Source organism: Phycodurus eques, chromosome 10 (assembly GCF_024500275.1).
Source record: "Phycodurus eques isolate BA_2022a chromosome 10, UOR_Pequ_1.1, whole genome shotgun sequence".
NCBI lineage: Eukaryota > Metazoa > Chordata > Actinopteri > Syngnathiformes > Syngnathidae > Phycodurus > Phycodurus eques.
The window spans coordinates 4,886,858-4,903,607 of NC_084534.1; the positions used below are offsets into that span (position 1 = coordinate 4,886,858).

The following is a 16,750-nucleotide window of genomic DNA, read 5'->3' on the forward strand; positions in this document are numbered from 1 at the left end:
CATAACTGTTGATGATTTATAAATTCAGATACAGTAGATTAGGTCAAACACGAGACAAGTGACATGAAGATCTGTGGGACAAACCATGCAGAGGCAGACCGTTCACCCTCCAAGATATAGTTGGCTGGGGAGTTCCAGTCGCTGAGCACTTGATGAGCACATTTGAGCCGATCATACTGAGCTGACTCTCAGGCTCCAACACCCACTCTGGAGGCTCTGGGAAAACACACAATCAGGAGGCTTTTCCTCAAACTACAGCACAGATGTTAATCAGTTACAAGGAGAGAAGAGAGGAGCAGTAAAAATATGGTTCATTCAGTACAAGAGCACCGTTGCAATAAAGACATGGGTGTCAGACAGGCAAGGCAGACACAGTGTTGTCATTAGAAAACTAGTTCAAAAAGCTCTATTGCAACTGAAGGTGACCCTCTATTTTTTACAGACATTTTGACTGCTTTCTTGACAGCGAAGTACAATGAAAGTGACATTCATCTACCAGTCACAACAAAATGACCAGTTGTATGATATCATCGTATCCGAGGTATAACTGTATCATATATTCTGCCTTTACAAAGGTAGCAAAACTCAGCTTTTTATTTTTTTTATGCCTCAGATGCTTTGCATATGTGATGTGCCAATAACTCCAGATATTTTGTTTCAATCAAATTCCACACAAACAACTACTTTATCTTATAATAAACTCCATTCGACTCTTTATTAAATCTTGTTGTAGCACTTGAAGAATGAAGAGTGTTTTGATCAGATGAGATGCGACTGCAAAACGTCTACATCATCACGACACATTTTATTTACCTTCCACGGTTATTGTGAAGTAATGGACTACTTCTCCCAGCCTGTTCTTAGCCTTGCACATATACTTGCCGCTGTCTTCTTGTTCAACACTTGGTACAATCAGCAATTTTCCATGACTCTCCAGTTTGGCTTTAATTGGAAGCTTATGACCCATTTTGACCCATTCAACCTGTGGAGTTGGACTTCAAGAAAATGACCAAAAATTAGGCGTGTAAATACACCGCAGAAATTTAAGACCATTATTTATTTTTCCAATTAATTTTACAGTCTAAGAAAGCACATTAATTGATGTCAAACTATAACTATACTGTTGTTTTATATGGCTATATGTTTTCCTAAATGAATGATATATACAATTCTAATCACTCTTGCATACATGTAGTTTAACTCACAATCCCTCAGGAATGCAGTCCAGTTTCATGTCATCTCCCCTGACAAAATGTTTCTCTGTTCTGACACCAGATGGCGTCATAAGCAAGGGTCTCCGCTGCAGGATGGCATTGGCTAATAAGATATGAATAAGGGATAGTAGATCAGGAGTTTATTAAAGATTACAATAATACAGCTGCTGTGTATGTTTCTCTCACATGTAACACGAAAAAGTACACAAGAATCTGAAAACTCACCAATTTCAGGACTCATGCCATGACTTTTTTCTGAAATGTAGCAGGATGGGATGAAAAAAAAATAATCATAACACAAAGTGGATGCAAAATTACGAGCATTACTGAGTTCACAAACTAGAACCAAGGACATGCATATGAATAAGAAAGTATGGCACAGGTATGGCTGTATAATTGCATGACTATGAATGTGCAAATTAATCATGCTGATTTAGGAAGAAAGAGGTGACACCTACTGGTCTTGACAATGACCGACATGGCTGTCTTCTGAACGATGGTTCGTATTCTTGGGAAGGCGGCGAAGCAGCAGTAGTCCCTCCTGCTGTCCTTGTCCACCGCGTGAGAAAAGTACAGATCTCCATTCAAGCCCATAGACACCCTCTCATCTTGTTCTATATGTTGAAGGTCTGAGCGTACAGAATGTACACAAATTATTCGCAAATGAAAACAGTTATTTGGTGTTTCTAATCACACACGTAAAGAAAATTAGGGCTATGGAAAGCCGTTTGAGCCTTTTAATCAATATTCTTGATTCTATTCTTCTTCAATCTCTTGTCCAACATGCTCTTCATCAATTCAGCGCACTAGTATAATTTTTGTTCCACTCACTACCCGTGAGGACACCGCGCATACGAGTACATTGACCTTAAGATGGATATCAAAGATATCGAACAAATGTCTCTCCATTTTATTCTATTTAACAGGGGTGTCAAACTCATTTTTGTCTCAGGCTGCATTGTAGTTATGATTTCCCTCAGAGGGCCATTAGAACAGTGAAACCATATAAATGTTTAATCACCAAATCATATTATTACCATTACACAACAAATTGAGGGATAACTAGTTTTGCAATCAGAAGACAAGGATAATAGATTGTTCAATTAGTACAACCCCAATTCCAATGAAGTTGGGACATTGTGTTAAACATAAATAAAAACAGAATACTATAATTTGCAAATCATGTTCGACCTATATTTAATTGAATACACCACAAAGACAAGATATTTAATGTTCAAACTGATACACTTTATTGTTTTTAGCAAATAATTTTATGGCTGCAACACATTCTTAAAAAGCTGGGACGGTCATGTTTACCACTGTGTTGCATCACCTTTTCTTTTAACAACATTCAATAAACGTTTGGGAACTGAGGACACTAAATGTTGAAGCTTTGTAGGTGGAATTCTTTCCCATTTTTGCTTGATGTACAGCTTCAGCTGTTCAACAGTCCGGGGTCTCTGTTGTTGTATTTTACGCTTCATAATTTCAATGGGAGACAGGTCTGGACTGCAAGCAGGCCAGTCGAGTACCCGCACTCTTTTACTATGAAGCCACGCTGTTGTAACACGTGCAGAATGTGAGTTTGGCATTGTCTTACTGAAATAAGCAGGGGCGTCCATGAAAAAGACGTTAATTGGATGGCAGCATATGTTTCTCCAAAACCTGAATGTACCTTTCAGCATTAATGGTGCCTTCACAGATGTTTAAGTTACCCATGCCATTGTCACTAACACAGCCCCATACGATCACAGATGCTGGTGAGGTGGATGTTTTCGCCTATGGTTCCGAGTCGAAGGTCACCCGGGAGAACTCCGACGTCCATCGGGCATGGGATGAATGAAGATTTCGAGACACTTGGCGTTTGGGCTAATTCGATTTATTGAACAAGCCTTAGTGTCATAACAGCTGCTTACATTGCCAGAACAACAAAAAAGCCCCCGAAAACCCCCTGGACCTCAGTTTATCAAGATCTAATTCTCTGGGCGTGGAATTAGCCCCTCCCTGGGTGCACCCGGCAGATGGCTGTTCCTCATGACCATATTTGGAATCAAACCCGCCTGCTGGCGCCTCACCTTCGAGCTACGCTCACAACCTGGTTCCCACATCTTGTAAGATGCAAAACAATCATCTTTGCAGACCGGGACGCCTGTTGACATGTTATTATCTGGGTGGAGAATGAAAACCCTAATAAACATACAAATGGTTGAAGGAAGTCATTTGATGTAGAATTTCAAAGAAAAGATGGTTGGCTTGAATACAGATCTCCAAACATTTGGCCCTTGCAAAGGAACTCTGATTGTGGTACTACTGAAATATACTACACTGGCTTTTGAACTTTGCGTCCACAACAGTCCGGATGGTTCTTTTCCTCTTTGGCCCGGAGGACACGACGTACACAATTTCCCAAAACACTTTGAAATGTGGACTCGTCAGACCCCAGAACACTTTTCCACTTTGCATCAGTCCATCTTAAATGAGCTCGGGCCCAGAAAAGCCGGCGGCATTTTCTGGGTATTGTTGATAAATGGCTTTTGCTTGGCATAGTAGACTTTCAAGTTGCACTTACGGATCTAGCGCCGAACTGTATTTACTGACATTGGTTTTCTGAAGTGTGGTGATATCCTTTACACATTGATGTCGGTTTTTGATGCAGTGCCGCCTGAGGGATTGAAGGTCACGGGCGTTCAGTGTTGGTTTTTGGCCTTGCCGCTTCCATGGAGTGATTTCTCCAGGTTCTCTGAACCTTTTGATCATATTATGGACCGTAGATGATGAAATACATATATTCCTTGCAATTGTACGTTGAGGAACATTGTCCTGAAACTGTTCGACTATTTTCTCACGCACTTGTTCACAAAGAGGTGAACCTCGCCCCATTTTTGCTTGTGAATGACTGAGCAATTCAGGGAAGCTCCTTTTATACCCAATCATGGCACCCACCTGTTCCCAATTAGCTTGTTCACCTGTGGGATGTTCCAAACAAGTGTTTGATGAGCATTCCTCAACTTTCTGTCTTTTTTGCCACCTGTCCCAACTTTTTGGAACGTGTTGCAGCCATAAAATTCTAAGTTAATGATTATTTGCTCAAAACAAATCAAGTTTATCAGTTTGAACATTAAATATCTATTTATATTTATATATTTGTAGTGTATTCAATTAAATATAGGTTGAACATGATTTGCAAATCATTGTATTCTGTTTTTATTTCTGTTTAACACAACGTCCCGAGTTCATTGGAATTGGGGTTGTATTTAATTTACTGTAGAAGGTTTTGATAACAGAAAAAGGCAATCATTTTAGCAAAAATCACGGAAGTTGACGAGCATGATTTGCTTTCGCGGGCCATAAAATCATGTGGCGGGCTGCATCTGGCCCCTGGGCCTTGAGTTTCACACCTATGCTCGACTAGTATGTAATTACACATCATTAGTGCATGACTAAACACAGCTAGTAGGACATTTCTGTAACATGTATGACATTTCTGCACACTAGTAATACTACTAAAATTAAAAGATTATAAAATCAAGTAATAAATGTCGACGAGCCCACAGTTTTGCCTCCTGAATAATATCTCGTTGTTCAACTTGTAGGCCAAAGTTGTCCTAATAGTGTGCAGAAATGTCATTTTGTAGTTGATGGCAATAGTGGAAAAACATTACTAGTGGAATAAATGTTACTAGTAAGACAATCGTTCCACTAGTGTGCTTAACTGTTTTACGATAGTGAGGACAAAGCGTATGCATGGACAGTAAGCTGGATATCAAGAATTTTAAATAAATGCTCAAACGGCTTTCATATGAAGACACAAATAGTGTTAACCATCATTCGTGGAGATAATATTTGCAGAGGCTATATTAGACTGAAGTATTACTTACTGATTGTCATCCAATAGATCTGCAGAGGGGGTATTCCTTTCGGTGGCTCACACTTTAAAGTAAAAGCCTGGCCTTCCTCCACCACAATAGGATCGAGCGTTTCTTTTGGAAACTTCGGGACATCTAGAAAAGTAAGACAAAGATTGCAGTGAGTCAAATAGTGTCCTATGGGTGGAAATTATTAGCAAAATTTTGTTCTCCCCGACTCCCAAAGCTTTTCTAAACTGCAGGTCAACCGAAGAGTGTCATTTTCATATAATTTGATAAATAACAGTCAGGTGTCAGGAGAGTAGCCCAATATTGTACTCAAGTAAGAGTGCTGTTACTTCAAATCCCACAAAGTGATATCAGTTAGTTTGTGTGTAGTTTTAAATATGTATTTTGTTACAAACGATTCTTGCGGGTTCTGTAAAGTATGCAAGAAGTAGGTTAAATTGATCCACATCCGGTTTGACGACTAAAAGTATAATCCATTACGTCAGTCGGAAGGTTATCGATGCAGTTGAAGGTACAAGAAGATTTGTTGTGATTTTGTGCAAGTATATTGGACATTTTTGAACTCATTCGTTTCCCTTTTGGATATGTGCAACCAGTGAGGTAGATCTTTTGTTTTTGAACATTTATGTTACGTGTATGATGTAGTTAAGTTTTTTTTCCACATTGTTTACTGTAGGTGTAATAGTTCGACGACAGAATTAATGTCAGAATGTGACAACATTAAGCCATTACATTAATCATTGACAATAGAGCTGCAGTGTCCTGTGATGTACAGTATCCACGGGAAGGAGTGATAGTTAATTTCGAATAATATGACTCAAGTAAAAGTAAAAAGTAGTTTTCCAAATCAGAGCATGAACATCAAATAAAATAAAAATAACTGGATAAAATATGAATGTGCAAATTCAGATATTGCTGAACAATATCACTGAATCTAAAACAATAAAATATACTCTTTGCAAAATAACAAATTAAGGCAAATTCAGCTCCAATAAATGGTCTTATACTATATTGTTTCTACTTGTTAAACAGCACAACCAGACTTGTGAATAGTATGTGTGTAGGTGTGTGTGTGTGTGTGTGTGTGTGTGTGTGCGTGTGTGTGTGTGCAAGAGAGAGAAAGAGAGAGAGAGAGAGAGAGAGAGAGAGCAAGAACACAACAGAACGTACCCCAGAAGATGCATGTTTTAAACTTGTGATGAAAAAAAGAGCTGATGTTGTCATATGCACAGTCGAAACAACAGCAAATGTTAAAGCTGTTGTTTTTCGTAGTCTGTAATGTAAACATGAGTCGCGGCGACTGTCACGACTCACTTTGATGGGTCCACGAAGCCCAATACAAGACTTTGTGTGCGGAAAATTTTCTTTCTTGCCTTGTTTGATTGGTGAACTGGAGTCAATCATGGTGGATTGGCGCAACGGCGCCCGATCCGGAAGTCGAAAATGAAAGTCTTAAAAATAGATCGCGCACGCAATTATTGATAAACGAGAGTAGCGTGTGGCATGTAGATTATTGTAACGGAATAAAAGTACTGTTTCTTCTTAACGTAAAAACTTGCGTAAAAGTAAAAAGAATGCTTCATTAAAAATACTCAGACAAGTACAATTTATTCAAAATGTTACTTGAGTAAATGTAATGGAGTAAATGTTGCACGTTACTACCCACCTCTGATAACGGTAAAGACATTGCCCACTGAATTTCCCTTTGAACGCCTTGGAATCCTTTCCTGTTATTGATCAAATTATATGACACTGACCCTTAAATGCTTTCTGCCACCTCAAATTGACTCACAATGGAGAGGGCTAACATGACTGGACTGCTCTGAAAAAGGTGTAACAAAGCCCCCCCCCCCCCCCCCCCACACACACACACACACACACACACACAGGCAAGTGTATATGTTACTCACGAGGGACAATGAATTCAATCTCCTTGGATGTGGCTGTACCCAGTTTATTTGAGGCGTAACAAAGATAGGTTCCCTGGTACTCTGTAAGGTTCCCATTATTGGGTATCACAAAGGTCCCAGACTCCTCTTCTTTCATCAGCCGGGGATCTAAAGAGGGGTCGAATTCCTGGCCATTTTTCATCCATCTGATTCTACACAATGAAAGTTGTGAAAAGGCAATGCCTTCAGATGAGATTGCAGTTTGCATGTTTCCCACTATTTGTGCTGACACAAAGTCAATATTTATCACATTGTTGGCAACATGACATTGTCTTCATTTGGCTGCTATCAAGCTTTCCTTCCTCTCTGTCCTTCAAGCTGAAGTGATGCAAAACTTGCTACTCACTCTGGCTCGGGATTCCCTTTGGCCTCGCATGTCATGGGATAACTCTCATCAAAAGGGAAGGCGATGAGGGAGCTTGGCGACTGGGCAGTGATGGTGGGCAGCTGCTCAACTGGGCCACAAACCAGAGCACATGAACATTTGAGTAACTCATAAAAGGTTATATACAGACATTGACAAGTATCACACAATCAATATAATTTACAGAGCATGTTTAAAGGTTCGAAGGTTGGATCCCAGCACGAACATTTCCCCTAACAGTCATTCAATTTGGTACTTTTTCTTTCCAGATTATTCATTCTATATTCAGATGCAGTGACTTCTTACTCTAAATAATGTCACTGTGTTTTGACTAAGGTGGTCTTTATAGCTATCTCTAATTGTATCGTGAGACTTTTTCTCCAAAACATATCACAATACTGTTGCGCTATAATTTTATTTATTTGAAAAAAAAAAATAACACATCACAACTGAAGTATGGACAATATGGAGAAGTGTAGTCCAATGATAAGTTGACTTGTCTCATTTTATTTCATGAGCAAGAAAAGCAGACTACCATTTCAGAACACACACCACGGAACAAAAAGTCATTTGAATTTACTTAATTTGAACATGTACATTGGTTACACATGATTAAAAGGTGTTAAACTAACATACAGTGTTCCCTCGCTATATCGCAGTGCACCTATTGCCGATTCAGTGCAATGCGGGGTTTTAAAAAAAACATTTTTAAATATTCATTATTTTGAGTGTATGCTGTAATTTTTGTGAATAAAATAAATGCTCCCTAGCCTAAAACATTAAAACTGTAAAAGAAAAAAAAAAAAAAAAAAAAAAAAAAGTTACGTGTTCATTGTAACACATTCCCTAATTTCTCTTTCATACACATTTTCTTTCCTTCTCAAAAAATTATCAGAAGTCAAAAGAGCGTATTACATAAAGTAGGTATAAAGAAAATGAAAAAACTCTTCCACATTGTATAAATGCATAGCAGCACCCAGGGGTTGTGATTTTTTTTTTACTTTCATTCTAATATGATATGATATTTTATGTCTAAACTTACAAATGTATATTGTGGTAAACTTTCACCGCTCAGCCGCGAGAGTCATGCAGCCCTCGAAGTCCATATTGATGTAAAATTCACAAAATACAAAATACTGGGGATTTCGTTCTGATATTTTCAGATGCAGAAGGGGGCATAATTAGAGATGTCCACATAAATTTTGGTGACGATCGGTCGCAGTTTTGTGACTTTAAGAGACGTTAAGATTTTCTCTATCGTGAGCGCCTACGAAGAGGGAAAACGTTTCACGTCCATAAAATCCAAAATATTATATTATTATATATTATTGTATTAAATATTGAATTCTCATATTTTCAGAAATTGAACTTGGCATCGGTAGATGGCCACATACATTTTGGTAACTATTGATCGCTGTTTTGTGACATTAAAGAGACATTGGCTTTTTCTCTATAGTGAGGGTTTATAGAGAGGAAAACGATTAACGTCCATAAAATATTAATGATTTCATTGTGATATTTTCAGATGGGGAAGCGGGCATACTGAGAGATGTCCACATAAATTTTGTTGACAATTGATCGCAGTTTTATGACACTAAGCAACATGAAGATTTTTTACATTAAGCTTGGACTGTCCCAACGCGGGGGATAGAAAAATGCACGCTATTGCGTGGATTTCACCGATTGCAGAGGTAGTCCTGAACCTAACCCCTGTGATATGCGAGGGATTGCTATACAATATTTGATTAGTTTTTAGAAAAATAACATAAAATTACATCAATTTACCACATTTTAATTGTGTGCTACAGAACATGAACTTTTTTCAGTTCATTAAGTGTGGTGTGCTGGCTGAGCCGTGATTCTCTGTTTATTCTTCTCTTTTATAACAATAGTTATCAAAGATTTCTTTTCCTACTTAAACATCAAATCATGATATCAAAACATGACATTCGTTAACCATGGTTGTCTTAAAAAAAAGAGAACCAAGTAGGGGACAATGGAACCACAAAAAGACATTTTCTTTGGTCATGAAAGACTGTTAACAGAACATAAATCGATACACAGAACCAACATCCCATGTTGGTGTATCACTACTGTACCGTGAGTGATAATATTGTTGCAATATTGATATTTTGTCAATATGATGACAAAACGACAGTTACGACATAAATCTAAAAAATAACACAACATCCATTGTATGTTTCAATGAGAAAAACAATCCCACCATGGAATGAAATGGGCTATTGGTGAACTAAATATGGTTAATAACAAATGTGCTGCTCAACAACATGACAGTAGATGAACATATGAGATGGGGATGGAATTCCAATAACACAAAGCCACAGTTTTCTTGTTGAATAGACTTACTGTTTACATGACCTAAAACTAGAAAATCCAACGCAGCAATGGAAAGATATTAGAAAAAGCAAAAAGAGTGAGTAGTTTGGGATTTAGTCCTTGTTCTCACATGCTATTCCCCCTTAAGACTGAGCTGCAAAAAGTTGTTTTCATTTTTAGAAAAACTGTTTGAACTCCTCTTTATCGAACCCTACGAGACAGTCTTGAATAATTTAGAGGGAGGGATTTGCTATGCGTTTCCAAGGAAACTCAAATCCACAAACATTAAAGATACAAGAAACATGATACAAGTGAGATAATAGCTGTAAATATATTCCATTCACGCAGTGCTTGATGAAAGTAAGCGTACTCTAAATTATTCAACGTCTTTGTTTTCCCAATGAGGATGGATTATTTTCCCATTTGTTTATCTGTATATGACTGTGAGCAAAAGGAATTGTAAAAATTATAAATAACCTTTCCTTGTACAGTTATGCATTTAGTTAACATGTTTTCCTCACACCACCACTGTTTAGCTGCAAGTTTTAATTTATTTTGGCTCAAGTCTTTCTGTGTGTAGTTTGTATGTTTTCCCTGTGCTTTTGTGGGGGTTCTCCATGGTCAAACTAATTGAAGACTAAATTGCCTGTAGGTGTGAATGTGAGTGTGAATGGTTGTCTCGATTTGTCAGCTCTGTGATTGAAAGGTGAGAGTTGAGGTTTTACCCCACCTAAATTCAACGACTCCACCTTCCCTGCAAATCTGAACACAATGGAATTTCATTAGCTTGTATGCCATTTTGATATGCATTGAGTTTGATGGCTGCTAGATTCTTCATGTTTTCATCTTTTTATCATCAGTTCTCTTCTGTGTAAAATATATTTTATGTTACATTATTTCTGATGATAATGGCATTTCTAGTGGGCAGCTCCTGCCTTAAAGCTTAATTCAGCGTTGTCAAACTCAAATTCGCATTGGGCCAAAATTAGAAATTGGGACAAAGTCGCGGGCCAAACTCAATATTTATTGTAATTGACTTTGATTGTGTTTTTCCTTCTCTCCAGATATGGTATGCAATGTTAAACATTATCATATGACAAGACAACTTAACTAAATTGAGAATAAGTAAACTTTAATATTATGAACACGAGAAATCAAATGTGCAATAAAAGACCCATCAGTGGTATTTGTTTCTGATTTAAATAGGTAACATCTGTCGATCTAAAATGTAAAATCTGTCGTGAACCTTCTACGAACCTACCTCTCACCTGTCTTGAAAGCTTTACAGCTTTCGTTTGGCAATTTGTGGGAACGGGAAGTACCGTAATTTCTCATGTATAATGCGCTTTTTAAAAAAAAAAAAATTGTACCCCAAAACTTTCAAAAGTCAATAGTGCGCATTATACATAAAAATGAAAACAACTTTCAGATTTTATAAATGTATGCTGCCTTCTAGAGGTTATGAAAAAGCTGTACACTTTCATTCCAATATGCGACCTAGAGGTTATTAAAAAGGTGTCAAATTCTGCCTGGGTAATCAAACATGTGAGCACAACTGTGTGTTTTCTCATTTACTAAATAAAAGTAGGGCTGTGAATTTAAAAATAAGAGCAAGTAATTAAAAAAAAAATATTTCGTGTTCAAATAAAGTGCTTACCTTTAGAATAATTATTTGAAAAAACATCATACATGGGTTCGCATTATCCACGAGAAATTACGGTATATAATTGCTGGAGGACTCTAGTAGTGTAGTTGCTAATAACTAATAACAGAAAAAGAGGGTGCCCTTAACTAAATCTGTAATAATAATAATAATAATAATAATAATAATAATAATCTTGACTGATGCGCTAAAACATTAGCAATGCATTATGGGATTTATAGTATTAGCAGCGCATTCGCTATTAACTAGTGGGCCAGCTTTAATACACATTTGATATGGTCTTGGTGGCCAAATATAATTACATCACAGGCCGGATTTGGCATCCAACCCCAGGGCAAATAATCCTAAACATGTCTGTCTGGAATTAAAAAAGACATTGTGACATGATGTTCCACCCCCAGTACCTACTGCTACCCAGTGGGTAGCAGTAGATACACCCAGTGGGTAGCAGTAGGTACTGTGCATGTGTTGGCTAAGTATTGGTTGTATGGGTGTATTTTTTTGGTTATAAGTATTGGGTGCCTAGTGCCACACGCCGCAATTGTTTCAGTGAAGCTCCCTCAGTTGGATCTGGTGGGCCCCACAAGGCACCCATGTAAGTGGAAAGTAAATTAATTTTTCAATCTGCAGCAGAAATGGTCCGATGCTTTCTTGAACTATTCCATACAATTTTAAACAGTACAGTGGGACCTTGACTTAAGTTTAATCCATTCTGTGACTGTAATAAGAAAACTAGCAATACAGTATTGTACTATATGAAAACATACAAACCATAAACGCATACAAAAATTAAACAATTTCAGCTCATATTTTTTACGCTCTAATTCAATGGATATTGTGCTGCTACTTCTGGTGTACACACTTAAGGCTTCTTTATACTTGCGCGGCCGGTGACCGCGCTGATGTCATTGCGGCTATCCCGCGCGCAGTTTGCCTTTATATTCGAGGGCAACCCACGCGCGCAGTTTTGAAAATGTACTGCAGTTCCCCTCCAAGTCAACGGTGTCGCTACGGCTGGTATTGGCGAGGACACCACAGGGTGGAGTTTCCTCTACATTTTTTGGCCATTTCCGGTAGCCGTTTTTACTGTCCTTTTTTGTAACAAGGAACAAAGCAACAACAATGGCAACCGCGGAACAGTGTGTGATAGAACAAATGGACCTAGATGACCAGATCATACGTTTAATTATGCTGCAAAATCAATCAAGAAGACGGCGGCGTAGATGGTATGTAGAACCAAGGGGCACGCTGAGAAGGTCATCACAGCATGTGACTAAAACGGTCCAATCACGAGAGATGATCTCCGCAGCATTCTACGCGCAGCAACAATTTTTGCCGTGTGGGCATCAAGTGACGCAGAGGGGCCGCGCGGGCCAATGCGTCGGTCACGTGATGCAATGCGGGCACTGTCGGCCGCGCGAGTGCGGGAGTATAAAGAGGCCTTTAGTCACCAGGGGGACATTATAATACATACAGGCACATATAAAACAAGTATTGCATAATTGATGGTGGAACACAAAAAAGATTAAGCTGCAGTAACATTAGTTGTTTCTATTTATAATAATATATGCTTGTGAGTATTGTTATAGTGTCTGTGGTCATGTGTTCTTGTACTGTTGGAGTTTGAATATCCATTGTTAAAAGGTGTAAAACCATTCCAACACTGATACTAGTTTCGTTAGCTTGTCGATGGCATTTTTCATTGCATTGCGCTATGAGACTTTTGTAAGGCAAAGTTATGTGATTTGGTTAAGTACAAGATGTGTCATTCTCTGTATTGTATGTTTAGTTTTACAGTAAACTTGAACCGGGAGTGGCAACAAACTAGTACACTTGCATAGAGTAATGCAGACCAGAGCATAATTTACTCTCCCACACTTCACTATTTGTAAGTTATTGTATTTGGAAGAAGTCTGATAAAGTAGTCCTCTTCAGAAGAAGAACTTTAAAATGATTCATATAAACAGTTGGAAGCAAATTTATGGTTGAAGTTTGGTATTCTTACAGTCCAAGTCTTTTTGGTTTTTGGGATTCAAAAGATATTTTGCACTTTCAATTAGAGCAATGGTACAGTGTTTTGTCACGTACAAGTAGTAATTTAATTTTAAATATTTGATCTAATATATTTGATTTTTCATTTATTTTTTTCATTTTAACAAGTTTACAGAAAATTTCTGTAGTTAAGAATTTTAACAATTTGTTTCTGACATCTTGGATTACTTTAAATTACTTAACATGTAGTCATGATAATTTTTTTTAACCTCACATCAAGTTTATTATATGTGCGTATGTAGAAATAGAAGTTTTGATATAAAGAGTAAAAGATATCACTAACCTTCCAGGGGGATATCAATGGCTGTAGAGATACGAAAGACAGAGATAAAGGTGACTGAGGCAAGAATGCCAATGATTCTCCAGCTTCTCTGTAGTGTCATGACTTTCATTGTTGATCTTAGATGTCAGGAAAAAAGTGCTTTCCAAGGTTTCCTCAGTTTTTGTCTCTGGAGCACTGAAGAAGTTGTACCTTTGAATGTAGAGCAGACGGAGAAGCCCCCATGAGTCCACCCACGTGTTGGCAAAGCAAAAGGCAAACCCCAGACACAACAAATCCCTCGTGACTGAGAGCTCTCTCTCCCTCTCTATTCAGTCATGCATAACCAGGAATCTCAAATATATTCATTTACGGCAAAAGGGACTCTGCTCAACATGTAAATTTTGATGAAATATTCACATCAAAGTCTTTTACCTGCCCACTCAAGTGAGCCACCCACACACATATATACCCTCCATCATTTGTCTCTCAGTATATTTTGTAAGTTTGATGCCTAAACCTGCATAAAGAGTATTTTCTTTAAGACCATGGAAATAAAATGATAGAGACTGTTGATTTAATGATGCTTGACAAATGTTCAACATCATTCTGGTGTTAATTTTACATTCATTTGAAATTCAAGTTAGTCACTGACGGTCTAGTGATTCACTGACTTCAGTGTAGGCACTTCAGCTCTCACTCAGTTGGAATGTGAGTGTGAAAGGTTGTCTGTCTTGACTGGTGTCTTGACCAGGGGATAGTCTGCCTTTCAAATGCAATCAACTGGGAATGGCACCTGCTCGCTGTGACCCCACGCAGGATATCCATCCATTTTCTGAGCCGCTTCTCCTCACTAGGGTTGCGGGCATGCTGGAGCCTATCTCAGCTATCATCGGGCAGGAGGCGGGAGTACACCCTGAACTGGTTGCCAGCCAATCGCAGGGCACATACAAACAAACAACCATTCGCACTCACAGTCACACCTACGGGCAATTTAGAGTCTCCAATTAATGCATGTTTTTGGGATGTGGGAGGAAACCGGAGTGGGTGGAGAAAACCCACGCAAACACGGGGAGAACATGCAAACTCCACACAGGTGTGGCCGGGGATTGAACCCCGGTCCTCAGAATTGTGAGGCAGACGCTCAAACCATTGTCTACCGTGCCGCCACTTCAAATGAAGTCCTGATAAAAGTAAAGTACATCTACACATAAAGCTTTTGTTCAATTACAAAGCATAACATCAGACTTAAACAACTTAAAATCAATGCCAATAATGTGATGATGCCTCTCAAATGTATGGTTAACAAACGAAGCAATGAGGCACTTGATCCTAACACACAGTGGCAGTTCTAAATAACAGGCTAACGGAAATTAGCATCACAATCATGAACATTGTAAATGTACTTATGATCATTTATTTATTCTATGGAAAATGTTTGTTCGTTTGTTTGTTTGCTTGTCCATCCATAGTTTGGTTAGCAGAAAACGTCTGGTTTCACAGAGGCTGACAATGGTTCTGTACCATTTTGGCTTCTACGTGGAGGATGACAGGGTGTTTGTAACTCAAACATAAATATTCCTCTCACAAAAGAAAAAAAAAATGTTTCAGTAGTTTACATTGCTTGGTTTATAATGTGTTCAATTGTATTGTTTTTTTTCTAAGCAATTAAAAAGATATACATCACAACTCATAGTACAGACTATTTTTCCACTCATATCTCCGTCTATTGACCTGATTGCTGCGTTATCACTGTGGCTGTTGTCGTAACATATATCTTTGACCTTGGCTGAGGTCTTCACCAGCCCTTCTGTCTAAACATATTGATATTCATAAAAGCACAATCACTCTATCAATCTGCGAGACAGAGATCTAATACAGTACAATGAAGCAATAATGAGGACAGGATAACCTCAATAAAACATTAAGGATGGATGGCGGAATGTCACATTTAAAATATCATCCATTCATCCTTTTTCTTTTTCGCTTATGCTCATTAGGGTCACAGCTGAGCAGAAGCAACATTGAATCTGGGCCAGAGGGCTACACCATGGACTGATAGGCAATTGCAGGACTTTAAAAGCAACATAAAATTCATAAAGTCTGTTTAGGCGATTTAATCAGAGAGCTGTTTGAGGGTCTCCACATCTGATAAAAAACGTTTCCAAATTAGCATGCAGTAACATGTATCATTGGAGTTAGTATTGCTGCTTGGGGTTTTGAGTGATAGTTAAATTGTTGAAAGACTGAAGTTTGGCTGCTTTTAGCGTCAACCATCTCGGCTGTATGTTCACTTGTCTTCCTCATGTTGACAGTAACCCAGCGCACTATATCATGCTTGAGTAATTAGTTTACCAGATAACGCTCAAAATATGGTAACACTGAAAGGGATATTTATGTTAACACGGATATGGTAACACTGAAAGGGATTTTTTGCGAAATGGCATAAATGTAAGGATTGGATTTATTTATTTTTTCCCAAGTTGCAGAGTTCGAGAAATAGTTTGTTTTCCATCTAGGAAATATGCAAGTGAAACCATTCGGAAAAGTCCAGGCAGGTCAGTGGGCAAATGTGTTTTTGTCCCAACCATAATGGGTGCGTAAATTATAAGGTAATTCTAAACTGCAATAGACATTCTCTATCTTAATGAAAAGAAAACCAAAACAAAACAAATCATTGTAACAAGGATACGCTCATGGAACAAATAGTGTGCGGTTATATCTGATGATGTAAGATCAATTGTAGAGATGCAAGAACAAAAGCCCCTGATGTAAAAAAAATATATATCTTTTTTTCATATGACAACAACATTTTAAATATTTGACAAAAACTGTTGAAATGGGTCTCAAAGTGGAAGTTTTGACAAACCAGCAAGCCTTTCCTTGCATGTGCTATGCTCATGATATTTAGCTTGATGAGGCAAATTTTTCAGTGAAGATTAGCAGGTGCGTGACCAGCTGACACACAACTCAAAACATAACACATGGTACTGGCACTGTAAGCAACATTATACAGTAACATTTCCAGGCGTTTTTT

At 38.1% G+C, this 16,750-nt stretch overlaps 1 protein-coding gene across 1 annotated transcript in view; it reads right to left on the reverse strand.

The window, feature by feature from the left end:
- chl1b (cell adhesion molecule L1-like b) overlaps positions 1-16,750 on the reverse strand; it is a 93,993-nt gene that overhangs the window by 34,844 nt on the left and 42,399 nt on the right. The window contains 9 exon segments of the mRNA XM_061687656.1: positions 85-216; positions 814-995; positions 1,206-1,317; positions 1,440-1,469; positions 1,673-1,843; positions 5,093-5,215; positions 7,000-7,190; positions 7,385-7,493; positions 13,738-13,926. Of these exon segments, the coding sequence (XP_061543640.1) occupies positions 85-216; positions 814-995; positions 1,206-1,317; positions 1,440-1,469; positions 1,673-1,843; positions 5,093-5,215; positions 7,000-7,190; positions 7,385-7,493; positions 13,738-13,846 (1,159 nt within the window). The 5' untranslated portion in view covers positions 13,847-13,926.